The 24914-nt window shown below is 42.0% G+C and overlaps 1 protein-coding gene across 1 annotated transcript in view; it reads left to right on the forward strand.

The window, feature by feature from the left end:
- The first annotated feature begins 502 nt into the window (after positions 1-502).
- LOC106652231 (agrin) overlaps positions 503-24914 on the forward strand; it is a 32665-nt gene continuing 8253 nt past the window's right edge. The window contains exon 1 of the mRNA XM_014371060.2: positions 503-1295. Within this exon, the coding sequence (XP_014226546.1) occupies positions 1247-1295 (49 nt within the window). The 5' untranslated portion in view covers positions 503-1246. The remainder of the gene's footprint in view (positions 1296-24914) is intronic.

The following is a 24914-nucleotide window of genomic DNA, read 5'->3' on the forward strand; positions in this document are numbered from 1 at the left end:
AATCAAGTGCTCGTGTAGACTAGCAGCCATGTGGACATTTCGCGACACATGTGTACAATTACATTATCGTATACAAATTCTGATTTAGTCTTTCTCTCTTTCTCTTTCTTTGCCAGTGTAAAAAGACACATATAGTACGATCGCCAAGTGGAAATGAGAGCATGCACGACGACAGTTTGCATTGTGTGTGACCATTATACATACTGTATATGTATTTACTGCTTTACTGCCGCGCGTATGTGTGTCTGTGTGTTTGTATCGACATGATCGCTGCATTTCAGCGGGGAGTGTGTCTATAGAAAGTACACAGAAGAGAGAGAGAGAGAGAGAGAGAGCACACAGGCGTGTAAGAGAGAGATAGATAGAAAGAGAGGAGTAAGGGAAGCATTGGCAGCAGCCAGGCAGAAACAGCAGCAGCAGCAGCAGCAGCAGCAGTAGCAGCCGCACAGCAACAGCGGGGCGGGTGTGCGAGAGAGTGTGCCCGTATAGACAGAGTCAGCCGGCAAGCAGACCGGCCGCCCGAACATATCTCAGTCGTTCGTGGACCTCGAAGGACGCAGGAGGTCGTAGAGCGAGGGCCTTGTGCGCGCCGACTTTTCGACGAAAAAAAAAATCAAACTGCCCAAGCTCTGAGCTTTAAACTCTTTTCTCTCTCTTCCCACCGTGTGCAGTGTACCTTTTTCTCTCTCTCTCTTTCTCTCTCCTCTGTCTGCTCTATTTTTTCCATCTCTCTTTCTCTCCTCTCTTTACCTCTACTTTTTTTTTTCTAAGCCTTATCAGTGCTCTTCTCTTTTAACGCTGTTAACGCCGATTTTCAAAGCTCTCTCGGGCGTTAGTCGGCCGTCGAGCGGTTACTGCCTTTTTCTTCCTCTCTCTCTCTCTTTTTCACTCTTTCTTCCTTTCTTTCTCTCTTCCTATCTCTCAGTCTGTCGGCCGAAGTTACGTAGTCGCGCGCGATCGTCAAGCTCCTATAAACCGAGAGAATCGGTCACTTCCGGACGTCGCTCGAGTCGAGAGTCCCGGCGTCGACGGTCTACACACACACGCGCGCACACGCTATATAGTCGGCGGGGCACCCGCAGTGACCTTATTATTATCGTTGCAATAATAATAAAATAATAATCGTGCTGATATCGCCGAAAATTCTCGGTGGCTCGACGGAATAGCGAACGGCGCGCTGCGCGGCTCGCTTGATCTACTCCGCTACACGTTTCTATCCCACGGAAGGATAAACGAAATCGACAAGATGCGTCACTACATGCTGATCGGCTTGCTCGTGCTTTGCTGCATCGAAGGTGAGTTTTTGCACACGTTGTCAACATTTTCCATTTCTATAAAAAAAAAGAAGAAAGAAGTTCAAATCGAAATCGAGATGAGCTTCGCGTACGCGAAATTCCGGAGCTTGTATTATCCCCCGAAAGTTGACTGAACTCCGGGCGTCGAGCTGCATCGCGCGTAGCGAGCTTGTCAAAGAAATATGATCAATACACCTCGAGAGGCAACGATGATTGACGGCTCTGCGCTTACTCTCTCTCTCGGCACATGGGTAATCGTCATCGTGAAAGAGCTTTGAATGCATTCCAACGTTAATTCGTGCATGCTGAGTGTGTGTGCGTATACGTGTGTGTGTATGTGTCTATAAGTGCGTCTGCCGGTGCAGCAGCAGCTCGAGCCTCGGAGCTTGCGATGATTTATTAATATTTAAAATTGACACCGAAACGCGTAACTCTCCCTCTCTCTCTCTCTCTTCTCGCGTATTCAATCACACCGACATAAGTACCTCGTGTACTCAATCGTTTAATAACTGCGTTGACACTTTGAGGTCTAGGCACTTGATGATCTATCGACTATTCTAAAAAAAAAGGTTCCGGTTGAAAGTTTACTTTCTTAACAGAAGCTCGCGCGAGCCCTCGAGACAAAATAAACGACACGGCGGGAATGATTTGTGCTTGCGATCGTGCATCACGAAAACGAAGTAAGAGAGATATACGTATTTTCAATTGAAACGTGAACCAGCGCTGCGCTTATAAATTCGTCGATCTCTGAAACGGGTTACGCGAGCTCACGTGCGTATACGTTTTCTATTTTGAATCTTCCGCCTCGTTAAGGCGCAATTACTCAAGGAATAAAATTGCGCAGCGCCGATCGACGTATCTGATCTCGTAGCACACAGGATGAAGATCGGTAAATAGTTCTATATATTATGCGCGAATGAGCGTTCGAGACGCGGCTTACAAGGCGTTTTGCCAGCTCTTTACATCCTCGACTTTTTTTTTGCCCCGTTCTTTTTGTTTTCTTCTACTTCAAAACAAGTGCGCGCACAGGATGTGTGTGTGTGTGTGTGCAGATAGTTGCCAATGTACACTTTGCGCATTCTGTGATTATGCCTAGTAAAAAAAATATTCTTATAGACTCGAGAGTTGTATTTATGCAGAGAGATAGGATATGTACGCGGGCTCTTTCACTCGAGTGCCAACTTAAAACGCGATCATTCGGCTTTTATATCGCAATAACTAGGGTATAATTTCTGCCAGCTGATCGTTCGAACTCGATGTGTATAATGCACACACACAAGTGCATTACGCGCGTATACGTACTCCAATTTCCGCAGGCTGCTTTCCGATACGTTCAAGCAGTAGCAAATTGTGTTGCCCTCTTAAAATGTAAACGTTAAAATTTGCGCGTGGCGAGTAATAATTATCTCATCGTGAATAATTTTTCTAACGGTCACTAAACGATCGCTAAATTATAGATATCGATACGTATATAATATATAGCCATATGAAAAACACGAGCTTACGTGGAAATCGTATGGTACATAGGCGCGCGATTCGAAATTTCGTTTCGCTACACTCGAAGCCTACTCGAACGCATTCATTGAATTAGCGCAGCAGCAGCACTCGAATCTCTTCTTTTCGACCCCCACATATACTGCATACACGCAATCTCTCGCTCTTACGCGTAATCTACGCCGCAGATGAAGGGTTCAAGAGGCGCGCAATGCGCTCGTATCAGAGAGAAAAAGGGGGATGCACTTGGATGGAAAAGGATTCGAAGGGGGTCAAAAAAGGACAAGAAAGAGAGAGACAGAGCGAGAGATCTCGCCAGCCCGTATACATGCACGTTATATAGAAGAGCGCATACATATCGTAGAGAACAGAGGGGTATGGGATGCATAAATATTTAATTATACATATTCGTATTCGAGGTCTTTGTTCTTTAGTAATACGTGTACGTCGACGCTGCGCTGCTAGTACATATTATAGCGTTCTATTCTCGACGTAATCTCGTCTTGCTTTTTCCTCTTAATTCTCTCTCTCTCTCCGAATCCTGAAGCTCTCGTTGGGCGCGCGATCGACGTGTGAAGTGTTTAATCCAAGTAACGCATTTGGTACACAACAGCAGTATAGTAGCGCGTGAAACAAATCGAGTGTCGAGAGCCGAAGAAAAATTGGCGAAGGTACTAATACCAGTTCATTATCATACACAAGAAATATATGATCGGCAATCGGTGTGCGTGGGTGTGTGCGGCCACCCGCTAATACAATGAGATTATATCATTGCGGAGAGTCCGCGCGCCGATAATAATTTACCTAATGTACTCGAGCATCTGCCTCGATTAACCTCGAAGGAAAGGGGGGGTCGTGCATTAACACGTACGTAAGGGACTGTACTGGAGTGTGTGCGCGCAACGATGCCCACATATAGTATAATCAGAGTGGACATTACGTATACGTGTTGCCTATATACGTTCGCACGAGGACGTCCTGCACAGTCGGTATATAGAGGTCCTTGCCCCGAGCGACACTGCTTGCGCGCCTGGCGCAAATGAATTCATGTCACGACGTTCGCGGACTAATCGAAGAAAACAAAGAGCCGAGATCTCTCTCGACTGTTGCTTCTGCTTCTCTACTGTGTTGCATTCGAGTATCAGAGCTAGAGTAACAACTGCACACGCCACAGCTGTATGTAACGGTATACACTTGGGAGTCGAGCTGGAGCTTGTATATCGTATATAGCCTGGCTCGTTGGCAATGTACATATATATATCTCATGCGGTAACAATTAACGCAGTCGTCTTATGTGCATGTGTGTGTGTATATTATGTGGCGTTAAAGGATTTTGTCAAATATTTGTCGTTGCTGTTACACAGCTGTATTCGAAAAGCAATGCAAGTCTGAGCCACACAGAAGCTCGTAATACTCTATAGCCTGTCTAAAAGCTTTTATATTTACATTACGTTCGCATGCATAAGCGTCGAGACATAAAATTAGTCAATAAAATTTACGAGCGCGAGTCAATAGTCGCGAAGACAGACGGATAATGAAAGACTCCATTGTCTTGGTTTTTCCCAGCTTTGCGATCAATTGCGCCAAGGTGGACTATAAGTCAGTCGATCGTTAAACCGGACGTATACGTCAACGCGTGCGTCTATCAAGCAACTTCATCCATGATTGGTAATAAATAGGAATAAACGCTAAATCATCTAGCGCGGCGAGTTTCGCGTATTCGCGCTCAACACTGTCGGTGCGAGAGCATTCGGCGTACGCGTGATTCTCACTTTATACATCGCGGCCTGTATACGTGTGTGTGTCTACGCGCCAATGCATATAATATAGATTGTACTTCTGTATACGTCTAGCCACGCGTATACACAACTGAGAGCTCCTATATATATTGTGTTATAGATGTATACCTGCGGAAGTAACCCGGCTGCAGCAGCAGCGCGCCATTAATTATTACGGCGCCGGGGCATTAATTGCATCGTAAAGAACTCGACGTGTGCATATATACACACACACGCACATACATTGTCCGTTCGGTGCATATATAGAGGCTTGTCCAAGCTCGAGCAGACATATTGTAATGTATACAGACTGCGCACTGTATAACAGAGCCGTAACGCTTCATAATACGTCGGAGCTTCCGTACGTGTATACTTTGAGAACGATCGCGATCTGTCACGTGGGCATGTGTTGCGCGCTCTCGATTAAACAGCGATCGCATTCTCGACTGCGCACGTGTGAAAGATACTGCGTCGTCCGTGCACGCACGCTGACAGTTTGAATAATTTGTACGTCAAGCAGCACTGTGAGCGTCCATCAATTATTGATGCGCGCTCGATGCGACTCTCGAAACTTGAACTTGTCAGCTGCTGGCAGCTGCTGTTCGGTAAGCGATCCTCGCGATCTGCGCGAGGCGGCCTTGATTACATGTGTGTGTGTGTGTACTCGGTGCACTTGAGAATGGCATCAATTGCATCATCGTCGTGGCTCACACGGCCCGTACATAGTACATGTGTATCCCATGCGGCTTAACCGCTATATGCCGTGTTTTTATACATGTATATCTGTTGGCGCTCGTAAATCAAATCGCTCTATATTCCACCTGTATTATACTTATATGTTTTCGAGCTACTGTTATGTGACGCGTCGCGTGCGAGCGAGCGAGCTTCAAGCTCACGGATCGGCAAATCCGAGTTTACAATTGGAATATGTGTGTGTACGCGAGGTGACTTTTTATTAGCCATATAGCGTGCAGATACGTCGTGTGTGCGAGAGAAAAGATACTCAGACTCGATTAATAACATTACAAAGAAACCGCGATCGAGTCTAGGGTTAACGATTATTATCATCGTCGTCATCGTAGTCGACCGGCGTTGAATTACATTTGCTGTACATTTGCTGTATATTTAGTTGTAAGTCGTTGCAAAAAGGCGACGAAAAAATTCGTAAGCTCTCGGGGACACTTTGTCCAATGAATCTCGTTTCAATTCGTACCTCACTCGCGCAATATGCGTCTCCGCGCAGCGCACTTACACGTTATACGCACACGTGTACGCGGTGTACCGCTTTGGACATTAAAGCGGTAAAAGTCGCCTGGACGCGAAAAGCGGGCAAACATATAGTGCTGCACTCGTCTGCGCAGCGCTCTATATAAGCTCGCGACCACGCGTCAGCCTTTTTTGCATTGTGACTATTTTATTAGTTACAAAAAAAGATACCGTCCGCAGGGTCAAAATTCTCAGCACATTTACGCGAGAATCGCGTATACAATGCATGGATGCACCAATCAGATTTAATTCAAATTGAATCGAAACTCTTTACGCTCGAGCTTGCGTGATAAATGTATCGGACACAGTCGCCCTCCGAGCCAACGATCTCCCACGGCGCACAGCTGATATACATGTATAAATTTTGTCACTCCATATAATACGCGCATACGGCCTTACTACCGGATCGTCTCCGATTTTCATGGATTTTCCTTCTTTCAAGAGGTCGACGCGCGAGATCTATAATTTATTGCGATCGCCGCGCACATACGCAGTACAGCTCCAATTAAATGCGTAACCCTCTATTGGTCTCACTTCCTATTATAAATACACTTATCGCGCGGTATATAAAACGGCTCGACTGTTCGGATGACACAGAAAATTTATGGCAACCGAGATATGCGGTGAATTTGAACTTTTTTTCCCCACTTGGCGAGCAGCACCAACTGCATATTATACCTATACATCATTCACGTGACGTGACTTCGCGTCTCTGTAAGTTATTTTCGTGAGTGGCCACCACCGCCATCACCACCACTACAAGGCATATTATAACGGCGGTACAGTCGAATTTCAAGAATATAAAAAAAAATGAATAATTTTTAACTCTGAAGAAATGTGCGTGCGTAATAAAAATAGTCGTTCGAGACGTGCCTGCGTGGGTCCCCGTTTGCGATATGCTGCAGTGCGTCCTTTATGGACGTATCGATAATAATTATATACATCGTATAACCTATATTTGGGCTGACCTGAAAGCGATCGCAAAAGTGTCCCGAGCATAATGATGATTTTCGGCTGCGACGTTTATCTCGCGAGGTATTTACGCTCGACGAAAATGACAAGGTTTGTGCACCGACCGTTTTACGCGTCTTCAGCCCGTGTACTCGTAACGCGTTATAATTACACTCGATCGTCTTGTTTTCCTTTTATTTTTTTGTCTTTTGCGCGCGCGTGCGTGGCCATTGGCTTGTTCGGCTTTGGCCCGCTAAACTTGAGCTATAGATAATTGATTTCAACGAGTCAAAATTTTCGGCTTTTATTACCGATTTCGTTATTATTGTTGTGTTGTTGGTGGTGGTGGTTCAAATTACGACTCTGCTCGCATGGAGGTACGTACGAATGAAAAGCTCCAAAATTTTATTGTACACCGTCGAACAAAAATGCTGTTGTTCACTTTTACGATGCTCACAGTTGGCTTCGTGCGCAGCTATACACGATCGCTCTCCGTTGGTACTGCGGTAGGGCTCGGAGCTATACTCCACGTCCTCCTCTTCTCGCTACACATAAGAATGCAGTTGCATATCCGCAACATTATAATAGCCAAGCTTCGAGTCGAGTACGTTCGTATATAGGCTACTTCTGCACGCAATAGCTATATACACGATCTGCTCAGCCTTTCTCTCACTTTCTCTGTCTCTCTTTCTTTCTCTCTCTCTGTACGTATATACATCTGTCTCTCGCGTTCGTCACGCAGCATCTCATATCTCTGTCGGTCGATCGGCTGCAGCAGCAGCGACTCGTCGAGACTCGAGAGCTTTCGCATCGCATGCGGCTAGCTAGGAGGCAAGATCCGCGCGTGTAATCGACGCATACAGCTCTCGACTACTCGCAACAGCTCTCGCTTCTCTCGCTGGTTTACATTTTACTGCGCAAAGTAGCCAATGATCCGCACCTACTGCACTAGTGAACTGCCAGTCCGCAAAAGCGTGTTTATATGCGTGCACGTTTATGTAGCAGGCCGGTTAATTTCGATTTTGCTAAGACGACGACGACGACGACGGCGACGATGATGATGATGAGCTTTCACTTTCTCAAGAGCCAACATGTGTGCGATGCGGTTATACGTGTGGCGGGATAGATCTTTGCGAGGCAATTCCGACGTACGCACTAGTGCAGTATTTTATATGTGCGTCTACGTACATAAGTAGACAGCCTATGCTACTACTTTTCACGGTCTCGGACGGCGGGCGGCTGCTTTTGTGCACTGCTCAGACGTCTTTCTCTTTCTCTATATATATATATATATTTATTTATATGTATAAATAAAAGTTTGATTTGTGGCCAGCGATGGAAGCTGCGGCTAAATGGGCCGATGAAACTCTGCTTGGCAAAACCAGGCCCCGGTTTGATTTTTGCTTTCTCTTCGGCATAGGTGCGCATATAAAACACACAAGTGCACTTGCATTGGTACACCCGAGCAATGTGATCTTACAAGTATGCCCACCGTGTATATAAGACTCGATTATGATCCCTCCGCATAAATCTCAAACTATAGCAGGTATGAGTATTGTACGTATTCGATTCTTTCTTCTTTTTTGAACTTTACGATGTCGATCGATTGGTCTGAGATATTACAAACGACAATGGTATGTTTTTGCCTGTCAAAAAAAATTGATTCAAAACACTCCAAATTGAATGAGTGCAAAGTTCAATCGAGCACAAGAGCTTAGATTTTCTCGAGCTTTTCTACTCATTATTGATAAAAAATTCTATCGAAACAATTCCCACCGAGCCTGATCTAATATTTATAAGATTTAAAAGAACAATCACAGCTTCCTGAGCTCTCGCGCGTCTCGAAAGTATATCGCCGAAGCGATACGATCAGGGCCTCGCGCAACGACAAAACTACAAAAAGTGCATGCTCGGTGCGCGCTCAAAGTGAAGAAAAAGATGGAATCAAAATTCTAGCCCGCGCAGCTACAATAGAACAAACGCGTCGAGTAAGCTGGTGCAAAGAAAAAAAAATCACAGATGTAAAAGAAAAAAACTTTGGCGCTGCTCGCGCAAGACTTTTACATGTTACAATAGTCGGCTTTGGCGTATCCTTACTGCGGTATACTGAACTTGCATTCCTTGCATAGATGTTCCGAACGTATTGTGTTCTGCTAGATATGTATCGAAGCGATCCACGTAGTCTTTTTGTTTATACGTTTATGTGAGTAAAAAATGTACGTACAATTTTTTTCGTTATCTTTATGTAGCAATGACGTATTCCAAACGATTTTTGATGTACAGTAACCTTCGAAATCTGCTGCTAAGTTATACAATTACGATTACTTTGTCACTTAGAGATTTACAGATAGAGGCAATCGCCACCTAGTGGTGAAAGGTTAAAATAGTATTATTGTATTTGAGATGGTCAAAAATTGGTCTAAATTTTTTGAATTATCATTTTTAGGTCATTTAAAATGTGATTCATTTTTGCTATATAATTGTAACATAAAAATCGCCCAACATATGCTAATTAATGGTAACATATGTTGAAACATTTTAAATTGTCATTTTTTAGTCATAACATATAATTGACATGGAGAATTTTTACCACAAGCTTTTTAGTATTCTTAATTTTTTTTATCAATGATTTTTTTATTAATGGTAAATTTAATGGTTTGAATTTTGACAAACGACCTAACGATACAAACTGTCTGAAATTTAACAGTTTTAGAATGAAATCAGAATTTTTTTTCAAGCAAATTTTCTTAACCAAGTTCAATCTCATCTCGCGTCTGATCTCTGCGAACTCAAAAACGAGTGCTCCGATACTCGGCCGCGCAGCATACATCCACGACATCGGAACTCTACAATACACACATATATATGCCCTCGAGTGTACGTACAATATGTATGTGGGCCAGAACAATAAGTTGCATTACATTCTTATCTGAACTTCGCCACATACATACATACATACATTAAACTACATTTTTGCGTGTATACGCGAACTGTGTGTCGAGTATTATATTGCTTGCGTGTCCCGCGCGTGTAAATGAATTTATAACTTTGCCCTATAGGCAGTTTCTGTATCGCGATCTGCATATAACGCGAAGATGAACTACTTCGATGCGCGCGCATGGAGGTAAAATATAATACCCTGTACGAGCGTCAAATTTAATTTATCCGACGAAGCTCGAATCTCGGAACAAAACGAAAACCACAGCACGAGGTATACAGGAAAATCCTACAGCAGCGGTCGATCAAACGACGGATATAATTATCGAGATAGCTTAATGAACTGTTTCGTAATTTTTCTCGGCCGAGTTGATGCGTGCATAGCGAGCAAAACTTTCTCCTCGGCGTGTGTAACCCAATAGCCCACAAGTGTTGTTGCATATACGCGCGCATTCGCACTCCGGCGGCTCTCGCTGCTGCTGCTGCAGAAGTACTCCAGAGTCGTTCACACTTCGATCCAACAAACAGGCAATTATTTTATCACTACGATTTATTGACCAATCGGGCATAACGCGCCTGGACTATTCTTGTATTATTGTTACGAGATATGCACGTACTATAGACGAGTCGAGTCTCCTTTAAAGTACTTCGAGTCGGCGCGTATTTTAATGTATAGGCTGTTTTTCACGCTTCGTTTCCTCGACGCGCGCTTGAATCGTCTCGAAGCTTCATAACTTCAGTTATTTATATTGTTTATTATTTATGTCGCGATGCGCATGAATCGTGAGCAATAAACGCGTCTACGCACGAAGGCGCGTTAGGGAAAAGACTGTCTTTTATCTGGACTCAAGTATACTTTTGAAACAAAATTTTCATATCCAACAACACTTCTATCATTACATTTGACAGATTCAACTGATCTTTCATTCTTATAGTCTTTTGGTATTAATACTTATTGGGATTTGAGATTGGTTCGACGCCACCTACCGGTATAATTAAATTTTAGGCTTTACCCTTAAATCGTATATCGAGTAATCTTGAAATTAGATTAAAATTATTGAAAACATTTTGCTATTTGCGTTTATCATTATTCTTCTGTATGATTTATTTCTAGAGGGTGTCGAGTCCTTTGAGGCTTGCATAAAAAGGCAGTCATCATCCTTCGTCCCATTAAGATATTTCCCAGTATAGATCCTAAATAGTATGAAGAAGCATTCAAAAAGACCGCACTTTTAAGCCTGTACAAAATCTCTTGACATCGTCAAAAATTTTAAGTAAACCTCGTGTCATTTAGATTAAGCACTGCGAAAAGAGCAATATCGGTATCGCGAGAGTCTGCAAAAAAAAAAAAATATGTACTACTAAAAATAAGCGACTCGAGATCGTGGCGGGATAATCTCAACAATTCGAATCGAGCTTTGTTGCATTAATTGATAAAATAGTTTGGGCTTGGCTTATGGGCTAGTGCATACGATTGCCTAATTAGGATTATAAATGGACGCAAAAAAGTGATTCACTCCGTAAGTGGTGTATGTATTATCGCATTTATATATACAGCCATATACTGGAACTGGAACTGAAAATGAAGCAATTATCTACGCCTGCGAGTCGGTAGCCGCACGTAAGATTACATTTTTATTGTACGTGCATTATATAGGTACATCCGCGCAGCGCAGCGCACACAGATATGTAAGCGCTCGTGTGTACATATAAAATCTCGTCTTATTTTTCTCGTGCTATACGCGCAAAAGATCGCCGCGCTGCGATGCCGGAGCGCGCAGCTCGCCCGCATTACGTATATATGTGTATTCGCCAAAGCCATAACGGTATCGAATGCACGTGTATAAATACCAACAAGCGTGTGCATGTGCGCGCAGAGCTATGCTGCTGCTGCTTGGACGCGCGAGAAAGAAAAAAAAAAGAGAGAAGAAGAGGAAGAGAAAAAAAATGATGTCGAGCGATACGGAGTCGAAGAAGTGCGCACGAGCTTTAAAAGGTAACGCGTATACGCGCGTGACGAAGAAAAATAAATCCTAGTCCTGCGCAGCTCGTCCGTATCGCACATAACGCATATTATATACATGCCACGTGCGTGTCGAGGGTAAGAAGTGTGTACTCGAGCGAATTGCATTTACGCATCCCTTCGCGCAATTTAATTAAAAAAACAGCCTCGCGGTCGATACTTTTCGCTCTTTTCTTTTGCAAATCGGACGAGAGTACGAGCGTAACGTCGTTTTAACATTGATTTCGAGTAAACGATTCAATGGTACTCGACGTGTCGGTGTGTGGCTCTTTTTATTTCGCGATCGTTTCTTCCGCATATATCGTGCCTCCTGCTGTGCAAACACTCGCGCTGCGCAGGGATATATATATAATCATCGACGTCGAGGGCAATCGCGTTCATAATAGCCTGCCAATCGGACAGCGATCGGTGAGGCGCGCGCGCGATGTGTCTTGTTTTGTTGCTCTTGGGAGCTGTGTAAACACACGACGACGACGACGATGCGGACTCGTTACGCGAGTTTACATCCCGACGATCGACGCTCAAAGCTGATTTCTCTATTGCCAGGATCGATCGCGGCTTCCACTCTATATACCGATGTACAAGCGCACGAATACACACAGATACAGATACACGCGTGCGTCTTTTTTTTTTATTCTATGTTGACTCAGGCTCAGGCTCTTCGCAAGGCAATCCTTATAAGTTTGCAGTGGAGATGGTCGCGTTGATTGGCCCATCGGGAATCATGCTTGATCTAATTAATCCATGCTCGGTGCGACGATCATCACCCGCAGCAGATGCTGCTACCGCTCTGCAAGTGCAATTGGTTTCCGAATGAGCGGCGCGCCGCTATGAGAAGCAATTATGCTTTCGTTTGCACGGTCTTGTTGAGGTGATACTGTTAATTTATCGTGGAACAAAGATGCCATGAAAAAATACTTCCTTGAAAATCGCACTTTGACTTATACAATTATTTTGACTTTGCCACTTGCAGGTATACGTATAGATAAAGGTACTCGCCATCTAGTGTCGAAAGCTCCAACTCGTGTTGTCGAATTTGTAAACTGCATTACATTTTTTGAACCGTTTAAATTTTCATTTTCAGGTCATTCGAAATGCGCTTATTATTGGCAACTGTAATAGAAAAATCGTCCAATAGAAGTCAATTAACAATACCACATTTAAAAGCATTTAGAACGGTCAATCTTTTGGTAATTTGGCCGTTATTAATGTCGAGCATTTCTACTATAGGGTTATGATATATAAATAATTTTGCCTGCCCGATATACAGTTGGAAACGCGGCGCACTCGCGACTCGCGCTCGCGAAAGCACGTCGTCGCGCGCCAGGAGAGGAGGCAAACAAAAACGACAGTGCGGACGATAATAACAATTTCTCCCGACGCCGTCAGTCACGCGAGTCTTTGGTTTTTCTGGCTATGCACAATATATACGTGCGGTAGATGTATACATACATCTCGACGCGCGTTTAACAAAGTCGTCTCGTATACGTCACGTATGCGCGCCTGGCCACGGCGTTTGGCTTACTTATACACTGACCTGGAGACCCAGTAATTGTGCGCGATATCTTTAAATGAATTCTGTAGCAGCAGCAGCGGCAGGTGATAATTGCCGAGCCGAGAACGATCGCCCTTTATATCTCGAATCGCACGCGTATATGCGTGATCGACAAGGCAATTATATACAAAGCAATCGCATACACCAAACAAAAGTGCAAGTTCAATTTAACGCGCGTTTAACTCGCGCGCACAATTGCCCGCGGTATCTCCGAAGTTGTACCTACCCGACGATATGGTATCTTCGCGCGGGAGCAGCGGAATAAAATTTTGTACCGACAGCCGCGTAAGGAAAGTATAACGATCGCAAGATTAATGCATTTCTCTTTCGAAGCGCCGTTAAATATATATATCGCGCGCTCGAGCGAGCTTTTTTAGGTCACAACTTGTTTAGTGGTCGCGCGCGCGCGTAAACAGTACGTGCGTGCATGCGTGTGTGTGTGCATCTTTTGCCTCTGCCATTGCCGGCTCGAAATAATAATCGTTCGAAGAGTCTCGCGATGCAATTATATAGAGAGACGCTCGTGCGACGATCGTCAGCTGTCACATATTTTTCCCCCCCATTTTATTTCTTCTTTCGTTTTCGAAGCTCGCGCGATCGAAACTTGATTTCTCTTTTCAATTCGCAAATCGCTCCTCGACGCTACTCGGCGTCGTTATAGATGGGAACGACGTTTTCAAGGTCTTTGTATTCCACGTGCGCCGGACCGCTGCGTCACGTCCGAGATTTTCTGTAAAAGTCAAAGTATAATAACGAACGAGCCTGACTCTTCTGGCGGCTCGTATAAACACGAAACATCGATACGTGTGTGTATGTATATCTATATTTATGTTAACTCGTTAACAGGGAAACCATCGGTGGAGACTTTCTTCAGATTTTCTCGCGATTTCACCGTTTTGCGATCGCGTCGCCCGGTGCGGTAGCAGTCTTAGCATAGCCTCGCACTTACACGAGCAATTCTACAAATCGTCAGCAAAATTCGAGGCTTGATCACGATCGATATTTTCGATCGATATTGGGTGCGCTCAATGGACATTCATGGAGGTCTCGGAAACACGGGGAAATGCGTGAAATGGGAATTTTTTTACGCATTTTTTGTATAACTTTGTTTTTATCCTTTTGTTTTCAGGATACCTATAGAAAATAAACTTTTCAAAAAATTTTAGGATTTCGAAAATTGCACTTGATTTTAAAAAAGCATAAAAGTTTAACAAATATTCTAAAAAACTCATGTGTAATATATAAATGATTTTAAAAAAATCAATAGATTAATTTCATGTTATTTCTTTAAATCTTAATGAATTATTCTTTAGCTACTCCATGTCCCAAAGACAATAGAAGAGTAAAAGATTAAATGATTTAATCCCTTTATGCCCATTTAAAGTCAACAATAAACGAGCATTGTTATGGATATTTTTTGCAAAATCATCCGGCATAAAGTACGAAAAACAAAGCAACCCGCGTGCCATAACTGCAAGTGCGTATGGACGCTGTCGACAGAAGAGGGGGATAGTTTTACCGAGGAGCCATCTCAGTCGCGGTAGCATGATCACCTCGTAAACATACAGGACTGATATATTCACTCGTTAGTGTAAAATTGACTTTCAGGACGAGTGAGTGTTTACAAATTATACTCGTGAAAGAGATAAATTTCATGCGTACAATTGATCTGTACAATGTTGGCTATTTAAGGTATATAACCTCAAATATTTTCATCGTAAACATAATCGTAAAAATTCACAGTGAGAACATACAATTAAGAAAATGATGGAAGAAAACTGCCTCGTAATTAGGTATTACTCTTTTAAAGTTATAATGCAATAAAGAAATTTCGGATGATCCTTTAAACAATTCTATTATTTGGTAGCGTAAAAGAAGAACCAGCTGAAGACATTTGGCCAAATGCAGACGGTGATTGTAATTTCGATTCGATGGACTCTTGCGGAGCCCAAAACTTTTCACAATTCCCATTTTATAAATCAGTAGTGAGTTTTATAATATAATTGATGTTCCATTGTCCTACTATCAAAAACTATTACACGATTTAAATTTTAGACAAATCGCATAAATGAGACTATTGCATTGCCCGAAGAGTTGAATGAATATTCAACCATCGATTTCAAATGCAAAGATTTTATACCCGAGCTGAAGTCTTTATCGACGAACATCTGCAAAACTGAGTATCAAACTTATCCATCTATTGTGAAAATAGAAAACGAAAACCAAACTAATCACATTAATGAAAATATTATATTCATTGATTTTGAGTGCAAGGATATTAAACCTGAAATAATGAAGTCTTCATCAACAAGTATTGTAAAAATTGAGAACTCTCCGGCATTCAAGGATGTGAAAGTATTGAAAAAAATCTCTCAAATGATAAATGTGAACAATGGGTGTGAGGTGAGAGAAACTTATCAGGAAAAAGTGAATCTGAAAAAGCATACAGATTATAATTATAAGAGCCTTAATCCGTATGAATGTGATATTTGTCACAAATCGTTTGGACGAAAAAGTAACCTCAAACGTCACATTAATGCAGTACATATCAGCAGCAAACCCTTCGAGTGTGACATTTGTCACAAATCATTTCGACAAAAAAGTGACCTCAAACGTCACGTTAATGTAATACATGATCTTTGTAAACCCTTTGAATGTGAGTTTTGTCACCAATCATTTGGACAAAAAATTCACCTTAAACGTCACATAATTGTTGTTCATGATCATAGCAAGCCCTTCGAATGTGATATTTGTTGCAAACCATTTGGACTAAAAAAGAACTTCAAAACTCACGTTGATTCAGTACATAATCGAAGCAAACCCTTTGATTGTGACATTTGTCACAAATCATTTGGACGAAAAGAACATCTCAAAACTCACAAAAAAGTAGTACATGATTGCAGCAAACCCTTTGAGTGCGATATTTGTCGCAAATCATTTGGATATCGGAATGTACTCAAAAATCACATAAACACAGTACATGATCGAAGCAAACCCTTTGATTGTGAAATTTGTCACAAATCATTTGGACAGAAAACTAACCTCAATCAACACATAGTTGCAGTACATAACCGGAGTAAACCTTTTGAATGTGAGATATGTCATAAATCATTTGGACGAAAAGGTCACCTGAAAGAGCACGTAAATGCAGTACATGGTCGTAACAAAATCTTCTAGTGCGAAATTTGTTTAAATTATCGTCTGGCATGAGTAATCTGAACACATAGGATTGAACAAGATCAGAGCAAATTCACATATTCTTGTTGGAAATGTTATTTCAAAAACCTTTATAATAATATGTCTAGATGCGGTAGCAAATATCTATATCTATAAAATATCTATAAAATTAAATCGTTCCCGAGAATTTTATCTCACATGAGTAATGTAATGCTCAACAAACGTTCGTATAAATATCCTTTCATTGAAAAAACTTATTAATTTGAGCAAAATCGTGCAAGTTTTTTCACCCGTACACAGGTAGATATATATTAAAGAATACGATGTAATTTTCAATTTGTTTGTTTTGTTATGAAATTGAAACCGATAAGATAGAACCGATAGAAGTAAACATTTCATTCGTCCGTTTACTTTTCTAATTACTACTTATCGTTGTGATGATTGAAAATCCCTTCAATCAAACTCCAAAATCAAAAAGTATAATCATTGTCGTATTTAAGTGAAACCCTAATATTTCATTTTAACAAAGATATAAGAAAATAAATAAAAACATTTTTTTATTCAGGCATTTTTCCATGTTTTCAATACACTTGCATAAACGCAAGGAATAATGCTTGAATTGCATCCTCGCGCACCAACGTGACTGACTAATGTTTCTCGACTCGACGCTTATTTGCACTGTGCATTTAAGCAAATACCGGGCGATCTTGACTGGGCGTCCAACTTTCTCCGCGCGGCGTATCATACTCAGTGGCGGTTGAGTCAAACTATTTGCCGTATACTTCAGAAATGCGTCGGTGTGTATGTGTGTGTACGTGTACGTCGCGCTATGCACACATATAGTGAACAAACACTCGTGGTCATACGCTTTATTTGAAACACGTGTACAATACATGGGTATAACATGTAATATACAAAGTCTTTCAATAAGTAGGTATGGAGGTGACACGGTCGAGGTCGAGGTCGTACACCAGTGCACACATTATTATACACCAACACATGGAATCGTGTCCAGCATGTGTACATAGCAGCTAAGAGTGTAATAATAATAATATAATTCACATGCAGCATGAGATGCGCGACCAGTCGTTGTTTACCCGCATACAACATCATCTCTCGCGTAAAATTTTTCCCCCGAAAAAAGAAATTTGCACTCACAGACGCCGCAATTGCCGCCGATGCGCCACGCAGCATCTCGTACGCGGCAAATTTATATGTTTATGAAACGCTTTCTCTCTCTCTCTCTCTCTCTTTCTTTACTTTTACTTTGAGCTTTTTTACTTTTGAGCCGAGGAGCAATTACTCGACTCTCAGTCATGTTCGAGCCGCAATAACTATTGATGGCCTATGGGTAGTTTAGAAATTAACATAGCTACATAGCTACGTATACAGAGCAAGCCGTAAATTACTTTTCTCATCCAAACACTTGTCCACATAAAGAGCCAAGTCGTTACGTACGCGAGTCGCAGTTGTATCTCGATTAGTCCGTATCGGTATATAATTCATAACGTTCGGTATATATATTAAGCTAGTCGCATACGCGTAATCTGTAAATAAGACAGTTACGCGCGCGCTCCGAGTCTCGCAGGTGATAACTATAATAATCGATCATCGGCGCGATCCTTCGCGCGTTATACATGCGTATTACATTATACGATCGGTTGCGACCGGCGCGCAAAACGATTATTACATTTATTAATGCGTGGCGCGTTTAATACGTGTCCAGTCCGGTCTCGCGTACGTTTGATGAATGTTACACGGCTACCGCCGTACGACTAAAGCCTTTTAGTTTCGACGGGTCGCTTTGTCATCGACTGCGCCTAAAGAATATTTATCGTTCGAGGAGGTACATGTCGATTATGACTTTATGCAACTGTCCGAGCTTACAATGTATCGTGACAAATCGACTTTTCCGGTACATTAATAATAACTCGCGATTGAGTGAAACTTGTGAGTAGTGTAGCAAAGTCGAATAATAGGACTAAACCAGGTGATTTTTTTCATTATTGAGTTTCATGTATGGATAAAGCTCGTATAAATCTGTCAACTTCAGTTAGATTTTACGAGCCGATCCATTGTTACATACACATGGTGAAACAGTAGCAGTAGCAAAAGTGTTTCTCTTGGCTACCAGATTGCGTTCCTCTCTATGAGTGAAAAAACTGCTGCAATTCCAGGGATCTGTGCAATTAAACTTTGCAAATCTACTACCTCCCCCGCAACTGTCATCCTGCACGCGGCTACGAATTGACATAACTGATTCGGCTGACTCGATGCAAAGAACCAAACGAAGCTTTTTAGCAGCAACATGTTACATATATAGCTACTGCAGTATACACCGTTTTGCAGCTCTTTTCATTAGAAACGTATGGTGTCTAGTTTTTCTGGCTCATATAGACACGACGAGCTTTGTTATCCAACACAAAGAAAGCATCGAGGATCATGGCAATCAAAAATATTTTTCACCGGCACTATACTCCCCTCCTTCCAGAGCTTTTTCACTCGTTTCGGACATTTAACGAATGATGCTCCAAAACTCTCGCGTTTCAAGCTTGCTCGCGACTATTCACGTATAAATTTCGAGCTTTATAACGTCAAGCTTGCAATGTCGAACAACTCGAGCTATTGGAACTCGTGGCACGTTCGAGTTCATCGATCCGTATTCCAGTATTTGCTTCCTGTCGACGATGAACAAGATAATCGCGATGTTTTTTCATTGTTTGCACGTGTGGCCGGTTACACGTTGAAACATTACTATGCTAGTCATCTACCGTGGAGGGAACAAAATTAGTTTCTTTACGCTGTCGGAGAATACACGAGTTTTTTCATATGAATATTCGGTACAGTCACGAAAATGAATTTTGAAATTCAAATCAAGTTACTCATATTTATCCTCGCTATAACGTTCGTACGATCGGAAAAACTAATTGACACAATCGTACAAAGTTTAAAGGTAGATACGAAAATCACGTCATTTCAGATTTTAGTCAGAACGTCTATCGGAACGTCTTCGATTCTCGATAGCATACAGTGACGATTGCTTCAAGAGTTTCCACTGTATTGCATCGCTTACGAGTCGAGTCATAATTTTATAAAACAAAAATTGACCAGCGAGCAGCTATCATCGATTCAACAAGTTTCATTGACGATTGCTCTGATCGATCCCGAAGTACTCGCATCCGCTGGCAAGGATCTGTTTGACATAATTTACCACCTGTGCTCGACCATCGCCAATCCTCGCAGCGCTCATCCGCCCTGTCTCGTTCTGTCGTGCGCGCCGATCGTCAAAGACATCGTGAGAACCGCCCTCGAGCTCATGTGGTCGAAAAAATACTTGCACGTCACGCTCGTGGACTTGAGCGAATTGGCAATGACAAAATCTAACGTTTACCTCGTTTACCATTACGTGCCGTTCACCGACACTCTCGTCAGTTCCAATCGGCTCGAAAGCTCGCGCGAGCTTTTTCCAATCGAACTGAATAACTTTCACGGCTATCCATTGCGCACCCAGTGCTACGAGAATCTGCCCTTCGTCATGCTCGGGCCGCCCGGCAACGGCGACAAAAGCTCGATCTACGATCGGCTGTACGGCACCGACATCTATCTCGCCCGGAGTCTGGCTCGGACGCTGAACTTCAGCCTCGCCGTCGCGAACTACTCGTCGCGATTCAACGAGACGCTCAAACACGTGCTCGCGGACGACTTGGTGCGGGGCGAGCTCGACTTTTACATCAATCTGTACGTGATCAAGGGCCGGCTCGAGGCCAACGTGGTCATGTGCCAGACGCTGTTCTTCTTCGGTGGCGATCACCTGACCATCAAGCAAAAAGCTCACTACGAGCTCGAGGTGTCGTGGAACGTGGCCGTGGCCTGTCTGTCCTTCGTCGCCGCTATCTCGATCGTCGTGCAGTTCGCGCGTCTCGCGGGCTATCGTCGGTCCATTTGGACGATCTACAACGTCGCCACGCAGTCGTCGAGCTCGTCGTCACGCGACGCATCCACCAGCGAAAAGCTCCTCTGGCTCAGCGCGGTCGTCGTCTCGTCGTGCTTCAGCCTGACGCTGCTCGATCAGCTCTTCAACGTGGTCACGAGCAAGCCGAAATTCTACGATTTCGCGAGACTGGCCGACGTTCTCGAGTCGGGCCTGAAGCTGATCGTCGACGAGGGTATCGAGCAGAAGCTCCTGGGCTACCGCGACCAGCTGGACGACACCCTGGAGCGGATTCTCGCCCGAGCCAGGGTCGTCAAGCTGACCAAGCACCACCAGGCGTGCTTTCTCGCGTTGCACGACGACACCGTGAACGCCTGCGTCTTTCGCTACTACTTCGCCAACTGGCTCAAGCTCGGATTCGCGCGACTCGGCCGTAAGGACATGACGCTGAGCTACGTCGAGGAGCCGCTCCAGCCGGTGCGCACGGCCATGATCCTCGGCAAGAACTCGCCCTTCCTCGCGGCCTTCGATCTGGCCACGCTGCGGATCGTCGAGGCCGGCTTGATCCAGCACTACTACGACAAAGCCACGAGGACGTGGCTCGAGCTGCTGCCCGAGGCCAGGCGCAGGGATTTCTCCTCTTACAACGAGGTCGCGGCGCAGAAGAACAGAGTACCGAACAAGGTGCAGTCCAAGCTGAGCATCTTCAGAATTCTGTCGATAGCCTATTCCATGTCGGGCTGTCTTCTTATTATAGAAATTTTATGGACATACTGTATGAAAAAGATAATGTTCGATTTGATTCAAGGGCCAAGAGTAGACTCGCTTGAATAGTAAAAATGTTTTATGTATAACAATAAAAATAATCAATGGGGCCATTATTAATTATGTATAACTTTTTCGTCCTATCCTCAAGTATCAAATCAAATAGCTGATATTAAGAATTACTATAAACCCTTACAGCTCCGCGATGCACCTTATGGCGTAAGGTTAATGGCCTTCAAATATTTGATATTAGTTTAATTAAATGATATACGTATGACTGAATACATGTTTGACTTTTCATTAAAATTTTTTTTTTCAAATCCCTGAAACGCCGATCCGCTAAGAGTTAACAAGCTTCAATTTTCTCTTTGCGCGTATTTTTCATTTAAGTTCAATATTTATGTAATAAATAACAAATAAATCGCGTAATATTCATTCACATTGTAATAATACACCTTCAATTAGGATAATTGAAGTTCCGCATACAAAGTGTACGTATACGGTCGTGCGCACTGCCCGTACGTATTGGGCCTCATGTACGAAGATGAATTGCGCAAATTAGCACGATGATCCACGTTACGCCCTGAAGCAGTAATGCGGTAGCAGTATCCGAATACATAAATGACCGTGTGAGTTGGCATACGCGCAGGTGGAGGTATACACGCCGCTTACACGTCAATCTCAGCGATTCTCACTCCGAGATAAGACACATTTTTTCTATGTGCGCGTGTGTCTTGGCTTAATACCCGGGATGCTATTTTAATGAAGACACCTTGCGTCCTCGGGCTCGCGCGGCCCACACCGAGTATAATACGTAAAATCGTTGGAAGCGCGATACGTGCGATTTATCGATGCTTATCGGCCCGTATAATATATAATACGGCCACACGTGCTTCATACTGGCACGTTAAATGGCGCGCGGTCATTAGCGCCCGCTGCTGTAAGCGATGCGCGCCGCGACTTATCGATGCTTCTCGATCGCTGCCTGTAACGTACATGCATTGCTGGAGGGACAGCTGACACTTTTCACGAAATAAATTGACGTAGTGATATAAAAGCGGTTTTTTAATCGGAGAACAGATCTCGATCGAGCGATTTATCAACTAATTGCAATCGCAGTAATTTTCACCCTCCTTGAGCACTTGATGTCATTTTGATATATTATATTATAATAAATTTTACGACTAACTTGCAAGCTCCTCTTTTTTAATTGCTTGAAATAATCTACTTCTGACGGCTCGATCCTTTAATATTGTAAATAAAAGATGAAATGAAAATTTCGCTAAATTTTTACTACTTGTAAAGCTTTTTTTATCGACTATTGATGTTTGTGAAGTTTTTCGCACGTATAAGGGAATCAGTTGAAGGCAAGGATTTTTTACATTCGTACTGATAGGAAGTAGGTATTTGAGAATTATTGTTTATATTTTGTTTGATGTATGAAAGGCGCAAGAAAGGTTTTTCACAATCATCACGTCAGTAATAGCATATTGAAATACTTTATTATTCTTTACACAATTAAACATATTTGGATAAAAAATATTTTTTACATAGCGTACTCATGTGAATGTAAAAGTATTCGAATAAATCTCAAGTTTCTATGGTATGCTTCGATGTACAATAATTAAATGTTTATTTAGATTATTTTTGAATGAAAATGACTTGTGACAAATATCACAATCGTGTGATTTTGCTACGATCATGTTCTACATTTACGTGAGATTTGACGTTACTTTTTTGTCCAAACGTTTTGTGACAAATCTCACATTCAAAGGGTTTGCTCAGTTCGTGAATTGTATTTACGTGACTTTTAAGATTACCCTTTTCTCCAAATGATTTGTGACAAATGTCACACTCGAAGGGTTTGATCCGATTATGTACTGCATTTATGTGCCTTTTTAAATTCCGGTGGTATCTATATGATTTGTGACAAATGTCACAGTCAAAGGGTTTGCTGCGATCATGTGCTGCATTTATGTGCTCTTTAAGGGCTTCCTTTCGTCCATATGACTTGTGACACATGTCACATTTCAAGGGCTTATTACAATCGTGTATTGTCTTTATATGAGTTTTGAGGTGTTGTTTTTGTCCAAATGATTTGTGACAAATGTCACACTCGAAGGGCTTCTTACAATCGTGTACTGTCTTTATATGAGTTTTGAGGTATTGTTTTTGTCCAAATGATTTGTGACAAACCTCACATTCAAAGGGTTTCCTACGATCATGGACTGTATTTTGATGAGTTTCGAGATGACATTTTCGACCAAATGATTTACGACAAATGTCACACTCGAAGGGTTTGCTACGATCATGTACTCCATTCACATGACGTTTCAGGATATTTTTTTTGTCCAAATGATTTGTGACAAATCTCACATTCAAAGGGTTTGCTCAGCTCGTGAATTGTCTTCACGTGACTTTTAAGATTACCCTTTTCTCCAAATGATTTGTGACAAATTTTACATTCATGTAGTTTATTGCTCTTATGTGTCGTATTGATTATATGTGTTTTTAAACTTTCTTCTCTTTTGTATGCTTTTTTATCTAAATGACTCTTTTCAAATATTTTTACCTCCTTGGATTCTTCAAATTTCAATCTGGAGTTTACTTGAAAATGACAATTCTTTTCGTAATTGAATTCTTTTTTTATTAAAACTATTAGCCTTATTTTACTCAAGTATTTTTGATGATATCGGTTTTCTATTTTCACAATGGGTGGGAAACTTTGATATTCTGTTTTACTGATAGTTGTGGATAAAAATGTCGATTCAGGTTTAACATTTTTACACTCTAAATCTATGAATATTTTTTCATCTACATCAATGGTTTGATATTCGTTTTCTATTTTCACAGTAAGTAGATATGTTTGATACTCAGTTTTGCAATTAGTAGTTGTCGATAAAGACTTCAGCTCGGGTATAAAATTTTTGCCCTTTAATTCTATCCATATATTTTTATCCAACTCTTCGGGCAATGCAATAGCCTCAATTATATGATTTGCCTAAAATTAAAATCGTTTAATAGTTTTTCATAATAGGATATTGGAACATGATTAATATTATTAAACTCACTACTGATTTATAAAATGGGAATTTTGAAAAGGTATGGGCCCCACAAGAGTCCACTGAATCGAAATTACAATCATCGTCTGCATTTGGCCAAATATCTTCAGCTGGTTCTTCTTTTACGCTAGAGAATAAGCATGTTTGATGAAACGATCGCTACTAATAATATCATGTCAAGAAAAAAATAATACCAAACTGTATCGCCGCTGCTTTCCATCGCTCGCTTGATAACAGTTGTACTTTCTTGTAAATTTTGACAAATTGCACAGATGAAATATTTAAGGTTAATGGCCAACACTGTACCTAGAAATCAGCAATTTATAAACACTTGTATAAGAGCTTAGCTTTTAGTGAACGCACTACTCACATTCATTAGCGAGATAAAGCCGCTCCTTGGCAATAATTTCCCCCTCTACTACTAAAATAGCCATACGCTATTGAATAAGGATGCATATAGAGTCCCTCAAACTTACACTTACATGTGATACAGCGAAAGAATATTTACTCTACGAAGAAATGTATCACTAAATCCAGGTTGATACAATGCATAATGATACTGTATTTATGATATTAGAAGTAAAATGTATTTCAGTTAATTGCAGTGATTGGAGCTGTATAATGATTTTGTCGTGTCATCTGAGTAAACGTGAAGTGTTTCGTCGTTGAATTAGATATCG

Source organism: Trichogramma pretiosum, unplaced genomic scaffold, assembly GCF_000599845.2.
Source record: "Trichogramma pretiosum strain Unisexual culture from Peru unplaced genomic scaffold, Tpre_2.0 scaffold29, whole genome shotgun sequence".
NCBI lineage: Eukaryota > Metazoa > Arthropoda > Insecta > Hymenoptera > Trichogrammatidae > Trichogramma > Trichogramma pretiosum.